This window comes from Thermobia domestica, chromosome 9 (genome assembly GCF_964235325.1).
Source record: "Thermobia domestica chromosome 9, izTheDome1.hap1.1, whole genome shotgun sequence".
Classification (NCBI taxonomy): domain Eukaryota; kingdom Metazoa; phylum Arthropoda; class Insecta; order Zygentoma; family Lepismatidae; genus Thermobia; species Thermobia domestica.
Genome location: NC_137462.1, coordinates 68,209,368 through 68,229,238, shown reverse-complemented (window position 1 = coordinate 68,229,238; position 19,871 = coordinate 68,209,368). Strand labels below are relative to the sequence as shown.

Genomic DNA, 19,871 nt, shown 5'->3' with positions numbered 1-19,871 from the left:
TAGCATATTTCAGACGTATACATACATATATCGAAAGCCGACAACTTTTCCGATTTATTAATCAAGATTTCGCCTATGTTATTCAATAAATGGTTAACTACTTCGCTTAACTACAATAGTTACACAACACTATAAGTTTATTAAACCATCATATTTTGTCTTATATTTGATCTTGAGAAAGCACTTGACAAAGTATGACACTTCTGCATTTACCTATAAATTCCTGCCATCTATATCCGTCTGATCTACAATTTCTTTGTAGGCCGTCTCTCATATGTTTCAATGAACAACTGTTTCTCACATCTTATTTTCCTTCTTTCAGGAGTGCCTGAAAGATCATCTCTTTCACCACTGCTTTACTTGCTCTTTGTTGCCGATACCGCTACTTCGTGATCGAGTCTACTTCTTTCAATACGCAGATGATACTACTTTTCTCGCTTTAGGCTTAAGTATCCAATCCATCAACACAATTCTTCAGACTGCAATTATTTCTGTAACAGTTTCCTTCGGTGGCGTAATAAATGGCAACTGACAACCCAATATCACAAAAACCCAGGTAATTGTTTTTTATTTCACTGAAGAAAATCTGACAAGTCCGCCACAATTCTAACTGCCTCATACTTAACGCTAACGACACTTCCATACAAGCACGCCCAATTGTAATCTACTTGGGCATTACATTTTATAAACATCTCACCTGGAAACCAAATCTTGAAACAGGCACTGCCAAGGGCTGCAATAGACGCAAATTATTAAAACGATTAACCGGAACGTCATGAGGAATAAAATTACACACAGTCCTAAATACACATAAAGTCTTCCTCCGCCCCAGGCTGATTTACATTGCAAGGATTGCGGCCACTACCCACGTTTTCATAATGTTATTACTTATTAGGTTACAAATTCTAGCTCTATTTGTTAGTCTATTGGGAGACCTTATGCGGAGCTCCTAGATCCACAAATACACACACACACACACACACACACACACACACACACACACACACACACACACACACACACACACACACACACACACACACACACACACACACAAACTCAAAATAAAAAAGTAGACAAAAGCAAAAACACATCCTACAAAATTCTTTAAGATTCTGATGGACTGGACCCTCAAATAACTAATTACGTAAATGTGACTATCCATTCCAACATTTTCTTTTTCTTAAAAGATTTGACTTACCTGTAGTATTTATGAAGGAATACTCTTGCAATCTTGATGTGACGCGATGCATCAATTCATTAGTAAAGCTGTTGTTTGGAACGTACATAAATTCTAAATGTTCTTCCAATGCTTTCATTAAGTCTTCTTCTGTAGCAGCAGGTCTAACTATTGTATCTTTATGATAAACAATGTCATCTTTTTTGGGGACAGCCAAAAGGAGAAATAGCCCAATAGCAATTAAAATGTCAATCAGGTTTGAAAACCAATGTCTTCTTCGAATTAGTAGGTCTTTCCAGAAAATAACTACAAACTTTCTCAAAATTCCAGCCATTTCTGGATAAAGTTACTGGTTTTATAATTTATTACAAGTTCATCATATTTTTCTTTGGATTTGATGATGAAATACGGCCTTGCTTTACCTAGAAATACATACATTATATACATTATTAACTACGTATACATAATTTATTATGTTACATATTTTATTAACGTAATTTGGCAGTTTGATACTTTGATATTTGATACTTCCCATACATCTAACTATGTAGGCAACAATTTCAAAAGTACACAAACCTTAAATCGAAATCAAGCCATACAATTTATTTTTAAAATCAATTCAATGAAAATCAAATAATTCTCTTTTTTAAATATTGAAAACTGTATCTTTTCGAGTACCTTTCTATACATCAAGTCGTCTAAAAGGTATTGAGCCTGTTGCGCACGAGATGGCGTTAGTATCTCAGAGTATGAGTCGCATCGGGTTAGGTCTAATGTCAATTGACAGCTGACAGTTAAAACTAAGAGTTGTACAAAAAAAGTGTTGAAATCCTTATAATCAGACTTAAGGTATTGCACTGTTAAGATAAGCGAACTTTCCGCAAAATTCATCTGCATTTTACAGTTTTATTTCGATAAAGACGCAAGTACTCCGCAGGACCGTGAAGAAAATTGTGCTGTTTATGGGCAATATCCCTAGTAGCAAAGTTGGTTGGCCCACCGTTGAGGATTGAGTGGGATTTGGTAAAAATGGTGGGTGATGGTCGGTGCGAGCCTACAGCGGAAAAACTTATGTTGGTTGGTTGGCCAACCAACTATTCTCCTGATCTTCACGCAACAATACTACAATTGACTGTTTTCGCAATTAAGAAATACGCTACTTTAGCGTTGGCTAAATATCGGGTAACAGCTCTTTTGGTTGGGAAATGGTGCCAAAGTAGCCAAACCAGACGTTGGGGCACCGTTGGTATTTTGCATCTTCAACGTTGGGCCAACCGATTTTGTTACTAGGGATACGTTATGAAAAACACCAGCCAAAAGATGGTTCAGTCACTTTCACTCTTTAGAAAAAAAAAAAACGATGTTCAAGATGCTTCTCACAGTGGGTGACTATCACAGCAAAAGTGCATGATGTTCTGGCAAAAGTCGAGCAAGACCGGCATATATGCATGCAATCATGACATCACCAGTGACTTAAATATCCATAATCAAAAAGTGCTATACCACTTGGGAAAAGCTGACTACAAAGAAGCTCGATGTTTGGGTGCTTCATAATCTAGGTCAGAAACATTTACTTGGTTGAACTTTTATCTGCGAATCTCTACTGAAACATAACGAACTGGAGACATTTTTAAACCAGTTGATCACGAGTGATGAAAAGTAGATAAGCTACGACAACAATGTGCAATAAGTGGTTGAAGTGTAAAACCCGCACTGACTCATAAGTAAGGATGGCCGGAACGGTTCCTAGTGAAACCGGTTTCCGGCTCTGGACGGATTCGGTTCTAGAAGATCAGGTTCCGGAACCGGATTTTCGGATCCAGGTCTGGAACTGGTTCTGAAAACCGGATCTCGAAGAACCGGTTCCTCCGGAACCGGAACTTTGTGGTCATCCCTACTCCCAAGAAAGTTATGCTGTGCGTTTGGTGGGATTCGAAGGGCATTGTGCATCCAGGCAGAACGATAACCCTGTACTGTCGACAACTAGCGCGCGTGCAGATAACAATTCAAAAGAAACGACTGGAACAGGTTAATAAGATTGTCATATACCAGGATTACAACGGCAGACCGCATATATCTTCAACGACCCATCAGAAATTGAGAGAGCTTTCCTAGAATATTTTAATATAATTTAATACAACAAGCAATACAGATTCTCTGATCGTCTATTTTAGTTTAACACAAGATAAGGGAAATCTATACAACGTGTAAAACCATATTTTTATGGTAGTAATGATAAGTTAGTTTTCTTTCACATTTAAAACAGTTGTAGAACTCCATCCATTACTATAAAAATACAATATTGAAAACGAAAGTAAAATAACACTGACTAGCTGATTGACTCATTCTGATATCTTTGTAACCCTTGTAAGACGAAATTTGACAGGGTTACCTTTCTTAACTCATATGTGTTATCTAAAACTTAAACTCTAGAGTCTAGAAAGTAAGTTTTAGCCAGACTTTCAAATTCTTGGATAGTAAAAAATAAATAAATAAATAAATAAATAAAATTGTGTCATTTAAACATAAAAAAAATTGTATCATAAGTCTCCTTCAGTAGTCAGTGTTTTAGTATGATGCTAATCATACATCCAAACGACTTTGCATAAGCCGGAATGTCTCTGTGAATCTGTGTACTTGAATTGTAGTAAATTTTGACACAAGCCTCGTGCTACTTCAATTCCATCGCACTTTGGAGTAAAATCTTAAAATGGTAGCCGTTAAGTAAAATATTGAAATGTTATTAATTACCTGACATAATGATGAGTCATTTTAGTTACACGCCATTCGTGCTGTTTTACATACAGTTGCCAATCAATTACTTTTGTAATTAGTATGCAAATTGAATATTTTTCGCACTGAATATGGGTGAATTTCACTCATATACGTGCTACAAACCTAGCCATCCATCACACATACATCCTACACACATGTTCTTTCTTTCTCTTAATTTCTCTCTCTTTCGTTTTCTCAGAGCAAAGGTGTACTTAACAGCATTGAGCATTGAAGTTGTTCAACGCAAGTATATGTCTATTTTGGCATAAAACATCTTTATAGGTGCTAAAACATCCATAGAAAACGGGCTTCATTTCCTCATCTGTGAGGGGAACACCAGAATTCTCAAAATATATCAGTTCAAATGTGCCTGTGGGTTTAAATAGCTGAGCTCCCTCGTAGCTAAGCAATTAGCGCATGCACCTTTGGCGTAGAAGACCCGGATTCAATTCCCGGCTAGAGCTCATGTAGTTCCGATAATACGTTAAGCTTTAGGTCTGCATCTCATATAGCCTTGCTGCTAATAGGGACACTAAGCTCAAAATCAAGTTTCATCTAGTATGACTTCAACATTGGAGTCCGACTAATTCTTTTTGTTATTTTCGTGGTCAATACAGTATTTTCTTAAACTACTTTAATCGGCACTGACATTCGTGAGTTTTTAGAATTTACTTGAAGGTTGGATGGTTTACCTTATTGAGTGGACACACAAATCAGTATGAAATTCGTGTAAATTTCGTTTTCAATCATCGTAGCCCTATCCGTAGGACGTATCCAACAATTTTGTGGTGTAGATGTCCTATATAAATAATATGGGAAAGATCTATCAATTGCCCGTAAACCTACTCTAAAGTTGGAAATTTTCATTATTGGTGATTTACTTAGGTAACGATAACGTATAAGCATACCGAATTTCAAGTTGTTATTCCAATTTCAAGTACCTAAAATATGAGATTATAGATAAAAAAAAAAAAAAAATCGTCCATCTAAATAATAGCTATGGGAAATTTCTTCATCCCTCCTTTAGACCCCCTAAAACTTAAAAGTATTTAATTTTGGCAATTGTTCTGCTGGTTAGTGCTGAAAAGCTACAATCATGCCAAATTTAAACTTTCCACGTCAACAGGAAGTACACATTATTTTATGTCAGTGAGTCAATTGATGTAGCTTTATATATACTAGCAAACCCGCACGCCCTGCGCAAGCGCAGGATACTATTGTTGTCTGAATGATTGAATATGATACAAAATTTATGGCTAGCAAAGTAGCTTTAATAACATGTTAATAATATCTTTAATTAAGAATTTCTCGATAATTACTCGAATTTAAGAAGTCCTCGAATCCAAGACGCATCCCGATTTCACTGGGTTAAATTAAGGAAAAATAGCAATATGTTCCGTTTTTACTATTACTAAAACCTCTTTGATATTGGTCATTTTCGGTTATTTTTAGACATCCCTCTCCTCTCCTCATGTTGCGGGGAAAGCAATAATAAAAATAATCTCAGGCCCGAATGCCATGTAAGTTGAAAATTTGATCGAGATCGGTCAGGTGGTTCAGAGTTAAGTTTATATATATATATATATATATATATATATATATATATATATATATATATATATATATATATATATATAATTGAAAATCACTATGTTTGTGACTAAATCTCCTGAATCACCTGACCGATCTTGATCAAATTTTCAACATAAATGAGGTTCAGGCCTGGGATCGTTTTTATGATTTTACTGTAATATTTACTCGTATATATACTCGTATTTTACTGTAATATTGTCTGCGCCTAGCTCTCCCCATTTAGTTGTCTCTTAGCGTACATATGCTTCATTACTAACATGTAAATTGTAGAAAACAAAACTAATCTAAAAGATTTTGAACAATATCGCTTAATTGAACGCTGACCTCGAAAGACTCTTTTGTGAATGTAATGTGGGAAGAACCGCGCTCATCAAACCAATATAGCACTGCATTCAGACTCGCGCATCAAACTATATTGCTTAAAAAAAAGGGGGGGGGCATTATTTAGGTTTGTTTAGTCATCATAGTAAAAATGGTTAAAATTGAATTCTTGTCCACGTCACTTTACAATATCATTATCCGCACAAATTTCTTGGAAAGGAACTAACTTAAACGAATAGTTTAACAGAACTATTGCTGTTGTATAAATACATTTAGCAGCTCTAAGATGCTTAGATAAGATGAGAAACCACTATACTATGTGTTGTGTAAGGAAGATGTAATTACAGTGAGTGCAGTATTTCGTAATACAGCTTGGTATTATATATCGCAACAGATGTCGTCCATTTATTACAAGAAGCAAAAAATGCATTTGCTTCTTCCGGTATATTTTTTGCATTGGTCCCCTACATAAGCTGAAATAGCATATTATATGTCATACAATCAGGGGTACGAAGTTACATACTACTATATAACAAAGTTCAAGAAAATTGAATAATATTTAGAGGTTGCACACTTTGATCAGTTTTGTAAAAGTAGGCAAAAATACAATTTTTCAATGTTAATTACTTTTATTTTTAAAATTAGAAATTACAAACAAAATAATACTAAAACTAGGCACTAATGTTAATAGGTAGTATGATAGGCAAAGCATGTGTTATATTAATCAACTTTGAATGATGGAATCCTTTCTTTTGTTCGCTTCGTAACGACATTTCTATGATGCTCGACTATCCTGAAAAAGAATTTTTGTTGTTCGTCCTTGACTTTAAACTTTTAAATTTTTATCAGAATAATTCCTCAGAGCAGTTACACTTAATTAAAAATTATTTTTATTTTACTATTTAACTGACCTAACATTCCCTATACACTTCGATATTCACTTATAATCAACATTTTACTGATTTATTTTTTTCATGTATGTTTATGTTAAAATTATTCTGTATATATATGTAACATTGTACAGTTATCCTGTATCTAATAATGTCTGATGAAGCCAAAGAGTTAGTTGGTGAAACTGGAACACACCCATTTAATATTTAATGAAAATATATGGTTTTGCTTAGCAAACAATTAGTGTGTATGTCTTTATTTAGGCATATTGTTATACTTATTTTGACAGCCAATAACAAAACGCAAGGCTGCATAATAAAAAGTAAGATATTTTTTGAAAGATACGGGAAAAAATGCATAATTTCAGAAATTGTTAGCTGTAAAAATTACATAAAGTTACACAACTAAAAGTGAATAACAAAAACACTGAACTTAATGAATCTGACGTTTTACCAGCAGCCTTTGTCTTTGTTTATAAAGTATACTGGTTAAGGAAAACTGATCAATAATGTCCTCATACGATAATTTATTTAAAATTTCAGTCTTGCCACTTAAGGGTTTTCACTACAGCAAAATTAAACTATCGCTAATTTTAGAGTTTTTCTCTAATATCTTCAAAACAAATAAAAATATTCGAAAACCAGAAACGTAGTGAACTAGACAATACGATTTTACATGTGATACCGCTATCACAACTCATCTATCTTCTTTCGATTTGCAACTATAGATAGATTTAGCATCTTTTGCGGGTTCTGTAAATAGCGGCATATCAAAAGCAGATAGGTGAATTGTGATAAAGGTATCACATTCAAAATAGTATTGTCTAGTTCACTACGTTTTTGCTTTTCGAATATTTTTAGGCCTATTTGTTTTGAAGATATTACAGAAAAACTCTAACATTAGCGGTAGTTTAATTTTGCTGTACTGAAAATCCTTAAAGTTAATAACTTGTGTAACCAAATGTACCCCATGCTTGTTCTGAGCCGATTTTTTACAATTTTGATCCGAGTCATGGTTCTCTCAGCTGAACAGCTTATTACAGAGTCAAAACAGAACCGAGAGCTACTGGAAACACCTGTATGGTTTAATATGCTTCATTTAATCAAGAGCTTCACAATTGCTTCCATGCTGTCTTCCTTTCATCATCAATTTCTTCTCCATCTAAATCTTCTTCTTGAGCATCTTCTGAATCTAATTTACTACTATTGTTCTTCTCTTGCTTGAAAATCTTAGACTTTTTTGGTTTGGGTAATAAATCAGAAATGTCTATGTTATGGTGTGAGGCTTTGTATACGAATGAAAATATTTCTAGCTCAGCTACTGTTTCTTTACTATCAAATTGGTAGAAATGACACATTCTTGTATCATTTTTTACTGGAGACTTTCATTCAGTTTTTTAAAGTCCATCATGGGAAAAGAAAGCCATTTGGGTCATTAAGGCCAAGAATTGGTTTGAAAAGCGATCTAATAATTGAGCAGTCAGTGAGTCAGGGATCTTAAGGTAAACATCAACTTCAAGTTTTCTTAAAGGTTCAGTTATTACTTCATCAACTGCCAGCTAATCCATAAACCATTTCCTCTTCTGTAAAAAATCATCCCCAAAAACTTTAATGACGCAATTGAAGTCAATTTCTTCCCTTATGGGCACCCCCTGGATCTGCAGCATACTATCCCTGACAAATGTTCACACGTAGTTTATAGTTTTTAATTGTTCATTGGGACAAACATCTCAACACTGGAAAGAAACAAATACAATTAAACCAATGAAGTTATAATGTTAAAGAGAAACTAACTAGGGAAGGTTGCAAGGTGTCACTCTGACCTCATATTGATACTATGCTCAATCGACTCGTTTTTACATATGAAACAATTATGCAAACGGAGAAATCTTCGATCGGAAGCGTGTTCAAATTACGAGCGTTCAAACTTCAAAATTCAACAGATTTTGCATAAAGTTTGAAGTAACTATTTTTTAGATACATGCTTCATTTTTGGTATCGGGGTTTCTCTTGGATGCCCAGTACAGCAATGAGGTCACAACGTACGCATTTTGCAAGATAATGACACTTATAGAGGAGGTGAAGGGTAGTGGTTTTACAACTTGTAAATTGCCTTCTATTTGGCACACCGCGTCGATAGGCTGATAAAATGTATTTGCCACCCCTATTCGATTGTATTGTCATTCAAATGTCACTTTCCTATGTGGCCACCTTCAAATTGAACAATGACATTTGTCTCCGAAACGCTTGGCCGCGGGACTAACGTGAACGCGACTCCGAACCCAGTCGGCCTCTGTGAAAGATTGTGTTTCAGTATCTCATCGCTAGCATTTTTTAAAAATAATCTGTCAACGGATTTTAATGTTGATTATTGGAAAATAGTGACCAAACGTCAGGGAACATTTTATGATAATCGGCCAAATGTGGCCAAAAAACAAAAATCGGCTAACAACAATGTATGCAAACATCGGTTTTCTCCAGCATAAAAGCCACCTTTTTCACAGCTTTGAGCGTACATTCCCGCTAATTATTTTTTTTTTTTTTAATTTTTCGGCCTATTTTGTCACTGAATATCTTCAAATATTCCCTGGAGTTTGGCCAATATTTTCCCATAATCGGTATTTCAACTCGCTGAAAACTAAGAAACATGGCAAGCGATGATGTATTGAAACACCGTCTACTGCAATGCATAAGCATAGCCCGACAGGGTTCGCAGTACCGCTCAGGATAGTTCCGCAGTCAACTGCTCTGGCGCAACGCGATTAGTTTGAAGCACGAATTTCACGCGATTAACTACAAATGAAATGCCGGTGGTGTAAACTGACATTTGTATTCACTGTCAGTGCCAGCCAGTGGTGGATAATTTATTTGGACTTCATTTTTACAATAAACTGATTTTTATTTTCCACATATGATACTGTGCTGTGCGCCCCAGGTAGAGATGCAAGGGCTCGGAAAAAAACCGGCTTTTTTGGAAGAAAACTCGGTTTTTTTCTGCTTCGCTTTTTTGCTTGGGAAATTTTGGGCTTTTTTGAAAATTCTGCTTTAAATTGATAAACCAGTTTTGTTTCGCTTCTCTACAACACAAAAAGTCATTTAATTAGTGGTTGATGCCGATAATAATATAAAACCTCGAAAATAAACCATGAATTTCGAAAAGATATTTCAAACAGTTTTACTTCTCATCATATTTACATTATGAATTCCAAAGGATTAACCAATGTATATAATAAGATTTTTTTTAACCTCCTACATACAAAAGTAAGCAGGGTTGGCAAGAGCCATGGTTGTTTTTGAAAATGCCAAAAACCCGTTTTTTGGGGGGAGTTTAAACTAGGCTTTTTTGGTTTAAACCAGGTTTTTTTGGGTTTAGATATTTTGCTTTATGTATTTATATTACATATTGACAGAAATAAGTTTGTTTCGCCTTGGTGTTATTATGCAACAACGGGGTTATGCTGGAAGAGGTCACATAAGCTTAAAGAAGTCCGGTCAGTAAATTTTTTAAATTGAGAAACTCCCGTCCTAGCAATCGGGAAAATCCCGTCATTACTCTAAATGTAAAACAATAACGGAAAAAATCCTGTTATTGCTTTGCATGTAAAATTTAAAGGTCGACGTATCATAATCAGTACGCTAAAACTGAGGTATTAAATTACAAATTTAGTGCGTACATATCATTGAAAGTACAATCCAAGCTAATGTTGGAAGCTACGTAGGCAATCGATAAATTTTGTCAATTTATATCAGTATATTTAAGCAACCTTGGCTTCTTTATAAAACAACAGGCATTCAGGCATGTAGAAATATACAATTTAGTTTCGTTTCGTATGTTCAGGCTTAACATCCTTACGTAATACCGAGGTTATCAAGGAGAAGACTTTCGCTTAAAGTGACATCCGAACCGCTACTTTGTTTACGCATGAAAGAAGGGTTGTGGTTCGACCGAGAATTGAACATGAGACACCTTGATTAAAAGGTGAAAAGGAAATAAAACTAATGCAGATGGTTTGATGTATGGAAACATCACCATGAAGTTCGCACGATTCGCATTTTTCGTACCTTTTATTTTTTTTCGGTTTAAACCAGTTGTTTATTTTAAAAAAAGAAGAAAAACAGCTGGTGTAAACCAGCCAACCCTAAAAGTAAATACTTCTTTTAAAAAAATACTCAAATAAGTAGCAAAATTCTATGTAGTATTTTTACTTCAAAATATTCCATACCCTCTTTTTGGAACAAAATAAAATTAAAATAAAACATAAGAAAAATATTTAGATTTATATGATACACTTAAAGGCTGCACACCTAGAGCTTTTGGTTTTGTATATTCTTGAAATTCTACAGTTTTATATAAGCACCATCACGGTTTATTCAGTCCTCAAGTTTTCTGTATTTTTAACAAGAGGGATTGAACATGAAGGGTGTGAGATAAGAACATGGTAACCCATAATTTTACTATTTTAAGAAATTAGAAATTTTCTGCTGCACAATCCATTTTGAAAGTCGGAAAGCTGATTTTTCACATAAGTCTATACATGAGGGATTAAACGAAGCGGTATGCGTTGCTGCCTATCTGATGCTGCGTAACTCAGCAATTGAAAATTTGTTAGTTACCATGTTCTTGGTTCACACCCTTCATATCATTATGGAACTCTCCCCACCCCACCAACACACACACAAAAAAAGGACTACGGAATATATTTAAGTTAAGATAAATACAACTGCACAACAAACACGATTGACTGGAGCTTTTGCGCTTCTATCGAGAAGTCCGGAATTCAACTCAGCATTCGACCATTCTGACAAAACTTTTCTTCATTCCATCTATGAAATAGAAATAGTGCGTGTACTGTGAGTTGGCTGACTTCATTTCTTATTGTTTTTTTTTAATCGTTGTTATTACTAATTACCAGCAGTGACGGTTTTACGAGGGTTAGGGGGGGGCGGTCTTTCGGACTGAAGCCTGTTCCCCAAAATTACGGAATGTCTAAAACAAACGAAATATTTATTAGAAATGCCTTTACTCATAAACTTTAAGCTGCCGTCAAATAAAAATTACGAATGTTTAGAAAAACTAAACATTAGTAAGAAAAAAACCCTCCCAAAATACTTTTCTAAATCCGCCACTGATTCTCAGTATAAAATGATCTTCAAGGTTGTATCCGGAAGATTATCGCTAAATATATAAACGAAACGAAATACAGTATTAGTTATGCCTGTACTCATAAACTTCAAGCTCCTCCCAAATAAAATTAGGAGATTTTAGAAAATGAAACAATCAGAGAAACCCGTCCCAAAGTACGTTTCTAAATCCGCTACTGATTATTTGTATAAATTAGTATTCAAGATTGTATCCGGAAAATTATTGCACAGCTACAGTATAACAGAAATGTGGAAGTACGGTTAGACGCATATATTGAAAAACGTACGCTTTGACGGATATATAGAAAAACGTAAGTTTAACTTCTGCGTTAGAAGCTAGAGTACTAAGCTCTTAGAAATGAAACAGACGACAAACTGAAATGATATCGAGAAGAAAAAATATCGAAACTCAAAAGTTAAAATAAAGTTAAATAGCCCCTAAAATTGCCCTCAAATACTACATTCTTCATGTTAGCTTTAATTCGTAAAACATGTGCTCCATCCATCTTGATGGTGAATTTTAGAGCGAAATATGGCATTTAGGTCATGGAATTCTTATCTAAGTATAGAATATACTATAAGAAAGCTATTTAGATAGAAAAATCATGAAAATGAAAAAAGCCAAAATTTCCAAAATTCTCGTTTTTTTTTTCAAAAAAGCCGGCTTTTTATGTGTAAAAAAAAACATCGATTCAAAAAAGCCGGCTTTTTTGCATCTCTAGCCCCAGGGCTGCAAAATTCTTGTTGGACAGTTGATCTGGGTGACAGAACAACACATTGGTGACAGAACCTGTTAAGAAACTTTGGTCTCACTCCTATCTACAGAAGGGAAAGAACATCACAATATAAATTATCACGAGATTAATTATGAATGCCATGACATTCTTCATCGAATTTTGCAAGCCTAGCAAAGCGTTTCGGAGACAAACGCCATTGTTCAGTTTGAAGGTGGCCACATAGGAAAGTGATATTTGAATGATAATATGTCGAATAAGGGTAGCAAATACATTTTATTAGCTTATCAATACTGTGTGCCAAACAGGAGACAATTTGCAAGTTGTAAGACGCCATTACCCTTCACCTCCTCCCCAATAAGTGCCCTTATCTTGCAAACTGCGTATGTTTTTTTACTCACCACTGTGTTGGGGAACCAATCCTCCACTGATACCAAAAAATGAAGCGACTATCTCAAAAAGTGGTAACTTCAAACTATTCGCAAAATCTGTTCAAATTTGAACTTTGAACGCTCGTAATTCGAACACACACTTCCGATTGAAGATTTCTCCGTTTACGTAATCGTTTCATAAGCCCTATGTAAAAACGAGTCAATTGAGCATAGTATCGACATGAAGTCAGAGTAACATCTCGCGACCTTCCCTAGTAAGACAGAATATGGTCAAGTGTGGCTATATTGGATTAAAAGTTGGAGGAAAAGGTAGTTCAGTAATCGAACATCCCTCTGGTGTATTTAATCCCAGCGTTAACTACTTAGTTCGAAGTATCATTGTGTTGGTGATTTTTCTTCTGAGTTCTGCCGTTTCCCCCTCTTCTGTTTATCTTTCAACTTTTACGTTATTTCCTTCCGTTTATCTACCTTCTTAAAGCTATAAAACATAAACGTGAAATGTTAAACTAAATATTTAATGAAACCTTTAAGTTATACGTCCCACGCTTATGCCGGTTAGGCTAAAGGAGACGGTGAATATGAGAGATGAAGGAAATGGTGGAATAAAGAAGTGGAAGGAAAAGGGAGAACCCCGAGAAAACCCACACACACGGTGCTATCCACCACAAAATTTACTTGGCGCGAGCTGGGATCGAACCAAGGACCCCATGCACCAGAGGTTAACGCTCTAAACTAAATATTTAATGTCATGTATAGCTGTTTCTCGCATACCTGACTACCTCAAGCATTGACCATAGTCGTAAAACATTTCTTAATGCTGTTCATAATTATTATAAAGAACTAGCAAGTTTTGAAATGAGGAAAAAAAGGATTGATCAGACACATTTACTTTTTTTGTTTTGTCTAATACGTTACAAATGACATAATCAGGCCCGTATTTAGGTAAGTGCTATTCTGTGCTTGAGCACAGGGCGGCAGAATTTAGGGGGTTGCAAAATTTTGGATTTTTTTTAAAGATTCACAATAAAGTAATATTTAAAACTAGCAACCCGCAGAGTCCATCGCAAGCGCCAGAAAACATGCTCATAAGTTTAATTCGCTCTAATTACAGTAGTTACTACCTACGTAATTAGCTAGCTTATCTGATTATTTTTTTTAAATCATCCTCTCCCACCCCTCATCCCAAGGGGTGAGGATAAACTTGAATATCATAAAAACTGATACCGTTAAACTCAGCGATCTCGAAAACTATGAATTCAACACTAATATTTATCGTTTTCGATTACTTGTAAAATCTCGCTCCCTCTCTGGGGAGTGGAGTATAACCAGTGTCACTATTCATCTCAGTGATCCCCAAAACTGTGAATTTAATTCTAACATTGGTCGTTTCCGGGAGGGCGGCAAATTTTGTGCAGGGGCCGGCAAATAATTTAGAGCACAGGGGCGAAGAATATATAAATACGGGCCTGGACTTAATGAAACTATTTTACGAAGTCTTTAAACATCGATGTGTATAGGAAAACTCTTAATTGTCCCAGGGACACCAGAAACTGAGATGGCCTGGAATTGCTACCATTAGGGGGATTACTAATCCATCACCACTACCCCTCTTTCTTCTCTATTATTAAAGTTATTATTTGTTCACAATACCAACATAAATTAGTCAACTGGAAGTTAGAAAATTTATTAATTAAATAAAAGAAACAAAAAGGGATGTTATTTGTGATACTTCTATGGGTATTTTAAGTACATCTAATGCATAATTTATTTAATTGCATAGAAAACTTATCTTTTAAGTAAAAAAAAATCAGTTCTGAGTTTACTGTCACTGCACGTGTAGCCTACCGATAACACGATTGAATACAACGATCTCTAAACATAAAATGATGACGGCTTCTGTATACTTAATCCTTATCTATCTATTAAAATATTCTCTAAGCAATAAAAACGGTCACGGTTATTTTTCAGGTTTTGATTCGAAATGAAATGAAATCTTTGAGTTTTACGTCCCACGGTTATTCCGGTTAGGCTAAAGGAGACGGTGATGATGAGTAATGAATGAAATGGTGGAATGAAAAAAGTGGGAGGAAACGGGAGAACCCCGGGAAAACCCACGCACACGGTGTTTGTCCACCACAAAGTTCACTTGGCGGGGGCTGGGATCGAACCCGGGACCCCTAGCACCAGAGGTGTACACTCTACCACTAGGTTTTGATTCGAGTATCGGGCCGTGGCCCTTGACTCGATGAGTTTTTGTTTTAAAAATTTATGGGTTGGCATGATTGACGGGTTGTTTTGATTACATTATTTGTTCTGTACCACTAATGTCTGAGCCAGCAACTGTTGCTGGTCAGGTAATATCAATGTTTAAATGTGGTTATGTGCTGTCAGTACAGCAGTGCTTTAACCATATATGTGTTGTAATTCTATCCTTGTCTAGGGGAGTGCTAACCGTCTCTCCTTTCATACAACACAAAAATTTGATGGGAATCGAACCTAGGTTACCTGCTCAGTAGGCTTATGTGTTTCAACTAGACTACTGAATACCTTAAAAGGAGCGACCGTGGTATCCACGTGTTTGCTGTGTTATTGCAGGGCGCTATGTTGTTCCGTGTATTGGGTCTTTATACATCACAGCAAATACCGCTCCTATAAAAACGCTTTTATTTATTTATTTATTTATTTTACAATGCTATCATGCTGAAGGCATGCTAGCCCCTTACAAGGCTTACGCTCTTTTCTCAGGAAGAGAAGAAATATTAATATGGAAAGAAGGCAGCAGAGATGGTGTAAGTGATTTAATAATTTATATAAACTTTATTGATCTTAAATTATATATCATTCAAGTACCATAGCAGACATTATGGCCTTTAGCCATAATCATTAGGGTGGGTCATGAGAAGGAGATGAGGGTGAGGTGCACCGAACGCCACAACACAGTAAAGGGAAGGGTTAGTTAGACGAATGCATATTATCTTCTGATCCTGGGGCTGCTCAGGATTATGATGAGAGACGCAATGAGCTCTGTTAGAAGAGATGGATTACTGTGCGTATGATGGTACGACATAGTGCGAATCTGAATGAATGGCAAAGGCTGATGCGATGTCTTCATCAGGATGATTTGGTGGGAGTGAATAACGATATAAAGTAAAGAGGAGGGAGAGTGGCGGGTGGCGGACAGGATGTTGTGGAGTGTAGTCGATATCACTGTGTAGAATATCACGGGAAAGGGGATGCTTCTAAGCCAGTCTATTGGTGATGTAGGAAAGTTGAAGTTTTTCGATATGATAAAGGATGTGAGGAAAGGAGATGCGATCATACAGATCTTGTGTAGGGCTGGGTAGTTTGATACGATATGCAATACGCAGAGCGTGTCGTTCTAGGATCTTGAGCTTGTTGTAAAAGATTGAATGTGCAGCAACCCAAGCTGTAAACCCATAGGTGAGGACGGGTCTAGGAACACCTTATATGTTGTGAGAATGGAATCTGCTTGTAGGCCCCAGGTTGTGCCTATGAGTCGGTGAAGAAGATTCAGTCTATTATAGGCTTTAGTGATAATCTGAGCTAAGTTAGGTCGCCATGTGAGGTGAGTATCAAATGTAACACCTAGGTATTTAACATGTTTGGTAGGTTTGATGGGAGTATCAAGAACAGATAGGTGCAGGCATGTTGGGTTTCTATGGACGCGGGACCGTCTCTTAGGGTCAAGAAAAACTATTGCTTGAGTCTTCTGAGAATTTAGGCGTAATCGCCATTTCGAGTACCAACTAACAAAGATATCGATGGCAGATTGGAGTGCTGTGTTCAATTGATGGATCGTTTTGCCGAGAGCAAGAAAGGCTGTGTCGTCTGCAAACTGGAAGAGATGTACATTTGAAAGAAATGGAGAAATATCGGAAACGAAGAGCGGATACAGGAGTGGAGATAAAGCTGAGCCCTGTGGAACGCCGGAATGAATAAAGACAGGATGTGATAAGGAGTTGTTTATAGATATATATGTAATGCGACATAATAGAAAATTGAATATGAATCGAATGTAGCACATTGGTAGTTTACAGGACAAAAGCTTAAAGAATAGCGCAAGATGCCAATATCTTATCGAAAGCTTTCTCAAGGTGGAATAGAAGTAAGCATGAATGCTATGAGCGGTTGAAGTGATTCGTAATGAGATTGGTGAGGCGTAAGAGCTGGTCATGAACACCAATGCGAGGACGAAAACCTTCTTGATGGAGTGGGATGATACAATGGCGAGAGAAATGTGGATGAAGTCTGTTTACAAGAATGCTTTCAAGAATTTTGCAGAAAACAGTGATTAAATGGATTGGACGGTAAGATGATACAGAGGTAGCTGGCTTGTTAGTTTTTAGAAACATTAGTCTTGGAGGTTTTCCAGTCGCGGGAATGATATCGGTACGTAAAATGAAAGTGAAGATATGGGCTAACAGGAGCAGTAAACAAAAAGGACTCTCTTTAATGTGACGGTAGGTGATAAGGTCCATGCCTGGAGCAGTGTTACGTTTGCGAGCTGTGACTTCACGATTTTTTGGAACTGTGATAGGTGTGGTAAGTTCGTGATGAGCTGGAAAGGTATGCTCTGTACTAGGTTGAAGATGAGGAGAATCAACATTAAACGTATATGCAGTATGGCGTCGTTCAGATCTTTCACGAGGAAATAATGTGAAGATGGTTTGGAGATGATTCGCAAAGGCATCAGCTTTGGCACTATCTGAGGTGAGTGGATGATTCCCTTCAATGAGAGGATAAGGTGTTCGAGTGAGTTTGCCAGTCAATGCATAAATCTCTTCCAGTATTTGGTAGGATGTGAAGTTGTGTCCAGTGTATTGCACGTTTTGACCCAGTTTCGAAGTAGTTACGAACCGTACGTTGGAGTAGAGCGTGATAGCGTAGAGCCTCTTCGTTCTTTGAACGTACGTAATCTCGGTAAAATTGTCGAGAACGTCTGATCATGTGAAGGTACTAAGGTGGTAATCGAGGACGCTATGGATGTGCTTGCGAGGTAGGTATATTCTCAGCAGATGCTGTATGAATAGAAGAGGTGATAACACCCAGCCTCGAGTATAGTTCATCCTCAGTATTTGGTGACTCGAGATGTTCAAGCTTAGAAGTGAGATGAAGTCTGTAGTTATCCCAATTAGCTTTGTCAAATCTAGGGACCTCCCTAGGTGGAATGTTTACAGAACAGGTCCAACCTCTAACTTATGATTTCAACCATTTGATTTACGGTTATTTGTGATTTCACGTTTAACAAAGACAAATATTTTAAAGTATGTGTACTTTATAAATAAATTATTTAAATACACCTTTTTTAATGAAGTTTATATTTTATAATTATTGTTCAAAGCCTTTGTATTTTAATAAGCCTTCTCCAAAATCAATGCAAATCAATTGTGCTGCCATCTTTAGAGTTCTTTTAAATTATACGTTTGTGGACGTTTATATGTTTGTGGCCAATCCTTTCGACAATTAGATCTCGGAAACTACATGCTCTAGAAAGATAACGTTTTCACTGATCGATTACAAATTTTGCGTAGATTGTCCAGTTCTAACTGAATATTTAAAAAAACATGGCCATTATTTCTTTATTACATTTTTACGGATACACTGGAAGTGTTGAAATTAAAAGAAAAACTAAAACATCATAATCCTACGCACTATACATTTCAACAGCACATAATTGTATTCAGGGGTTGCATATCTCTCAGGCGTTTGTTTCATTGCCAAATGATGATGGAAAACGAAGGATAACCATTTCTCCAGTCTAAGTTGAATCTTTATTGTCTGGAGTGCTTTGCCCAATGAACACCATATATCACTGGCATTATAATTAATTTTGTATGTAATGTATTTGCTTATTACATACTGCATGCAAGAAGAAAGAAAACACTAATCATACATTAATTAGAAACTCCAACCAAAAGTAGGCTCAATCTTGCAAACGGTGCGAGATATTGAGAAAAATCTCCCCTTTATGGTACGCCTTGCCGTATTTTATCAAGACGTCTTTTACTTGTGTCTGTAAAGGGATATGTACAGATGTTATGAGGAAGACACGAAGATCCATGCTCATATATGAATGATGCGCTGTGTAAAGAGCGCAGATTCAGCTAGTCTAAATATTAAAATACTAGGTTCATATGTTTGTGGCCAATCTTTTCGACAGTGAATTCTCGGGAACCATAGGCTCTAGAAAGATGCCGTTTTCACTGATCGATTGCAAATTTTGTGTAGATTGGTCAGTTCTAATTGAATATTTAGAAAAACCTTGCCGGTATTTCTTTATTACATTTTTAGGGGTACATTGAAGGTGTTGAAATTTAAAAAAAAGCATCATATCCTACGATGTATTCCAACACCTCATAATTGTATACTGGGGCAGTATATCTCTTAGGCATTTGTTTCATGGCCAAATGTATTGAAAAACGAAGGATAACTATTTTTCCAGTCTAAAATGAATCTTTATTGTTTGGAGTGTTTTGCCCAATGGATACCGTATGTCACAGACATTATAGTTAATTGTATGTAATTAATTTGCTTAATACACATTGCATGCAAGAAGAAAGAAAACACTGATCGTACATAAATTAGAAACTCTAATCGCAAGTGAGCTCAAATCTTGCAAACGGTGCGAGATATTGAAAAAATAATCGAAAAAACTCCCCTTTATGGTACCCATTGCCGATTTTTTAAAATCAAGACGTCTTTAATTTGTATCTGTAAAGGGACATGTACACTCATGTCTAAAATTATTGTCGCATGTCTATAAATATGTTGTTGTAGGAATATAATTTGATAAAGAATTCGCCCGGTATTTCTCATAATGTTT

At 36.0% G+C, this 19,871-nt stretch overlaps 1 protein-coding gene and 1 non-coding gene across 2 annotated transcripts in view; both read right to left on the bottom strand.

The window, feature by feature from the left end:
• Nucleotides 1-19,871, bottom strand: part of LOC145694715 (phospholipid-transporting ATPase ABCA3-like) — a 142,578-nt gene that overhangs the window by 98,602 nt on the left and 24,105 nt on the right. Inside the window, exon 2 of the mRNA XM_081771245.1 lies at nt 1,202-1,602. Coding sequence (XP_081627371.1) covers nt 1,202-1,514 — 313 coding nt within the window. The 5' untranslated portion in view covers nt 1,515-1,602. The remainder of the gene's footprint in view (nt 1-1,201; nt 1,603-19,871) is intronic.
• Nucleotides 15,397-15,501, bottom strand: LOC145661238 (U6atac minor spliceosomal RNA). Its single transcript, XR_014126893.1, has one exon. It is a non-coding gene; the product is annotated as a U6atac minor spliceosomal RNA (small nuclear RNA).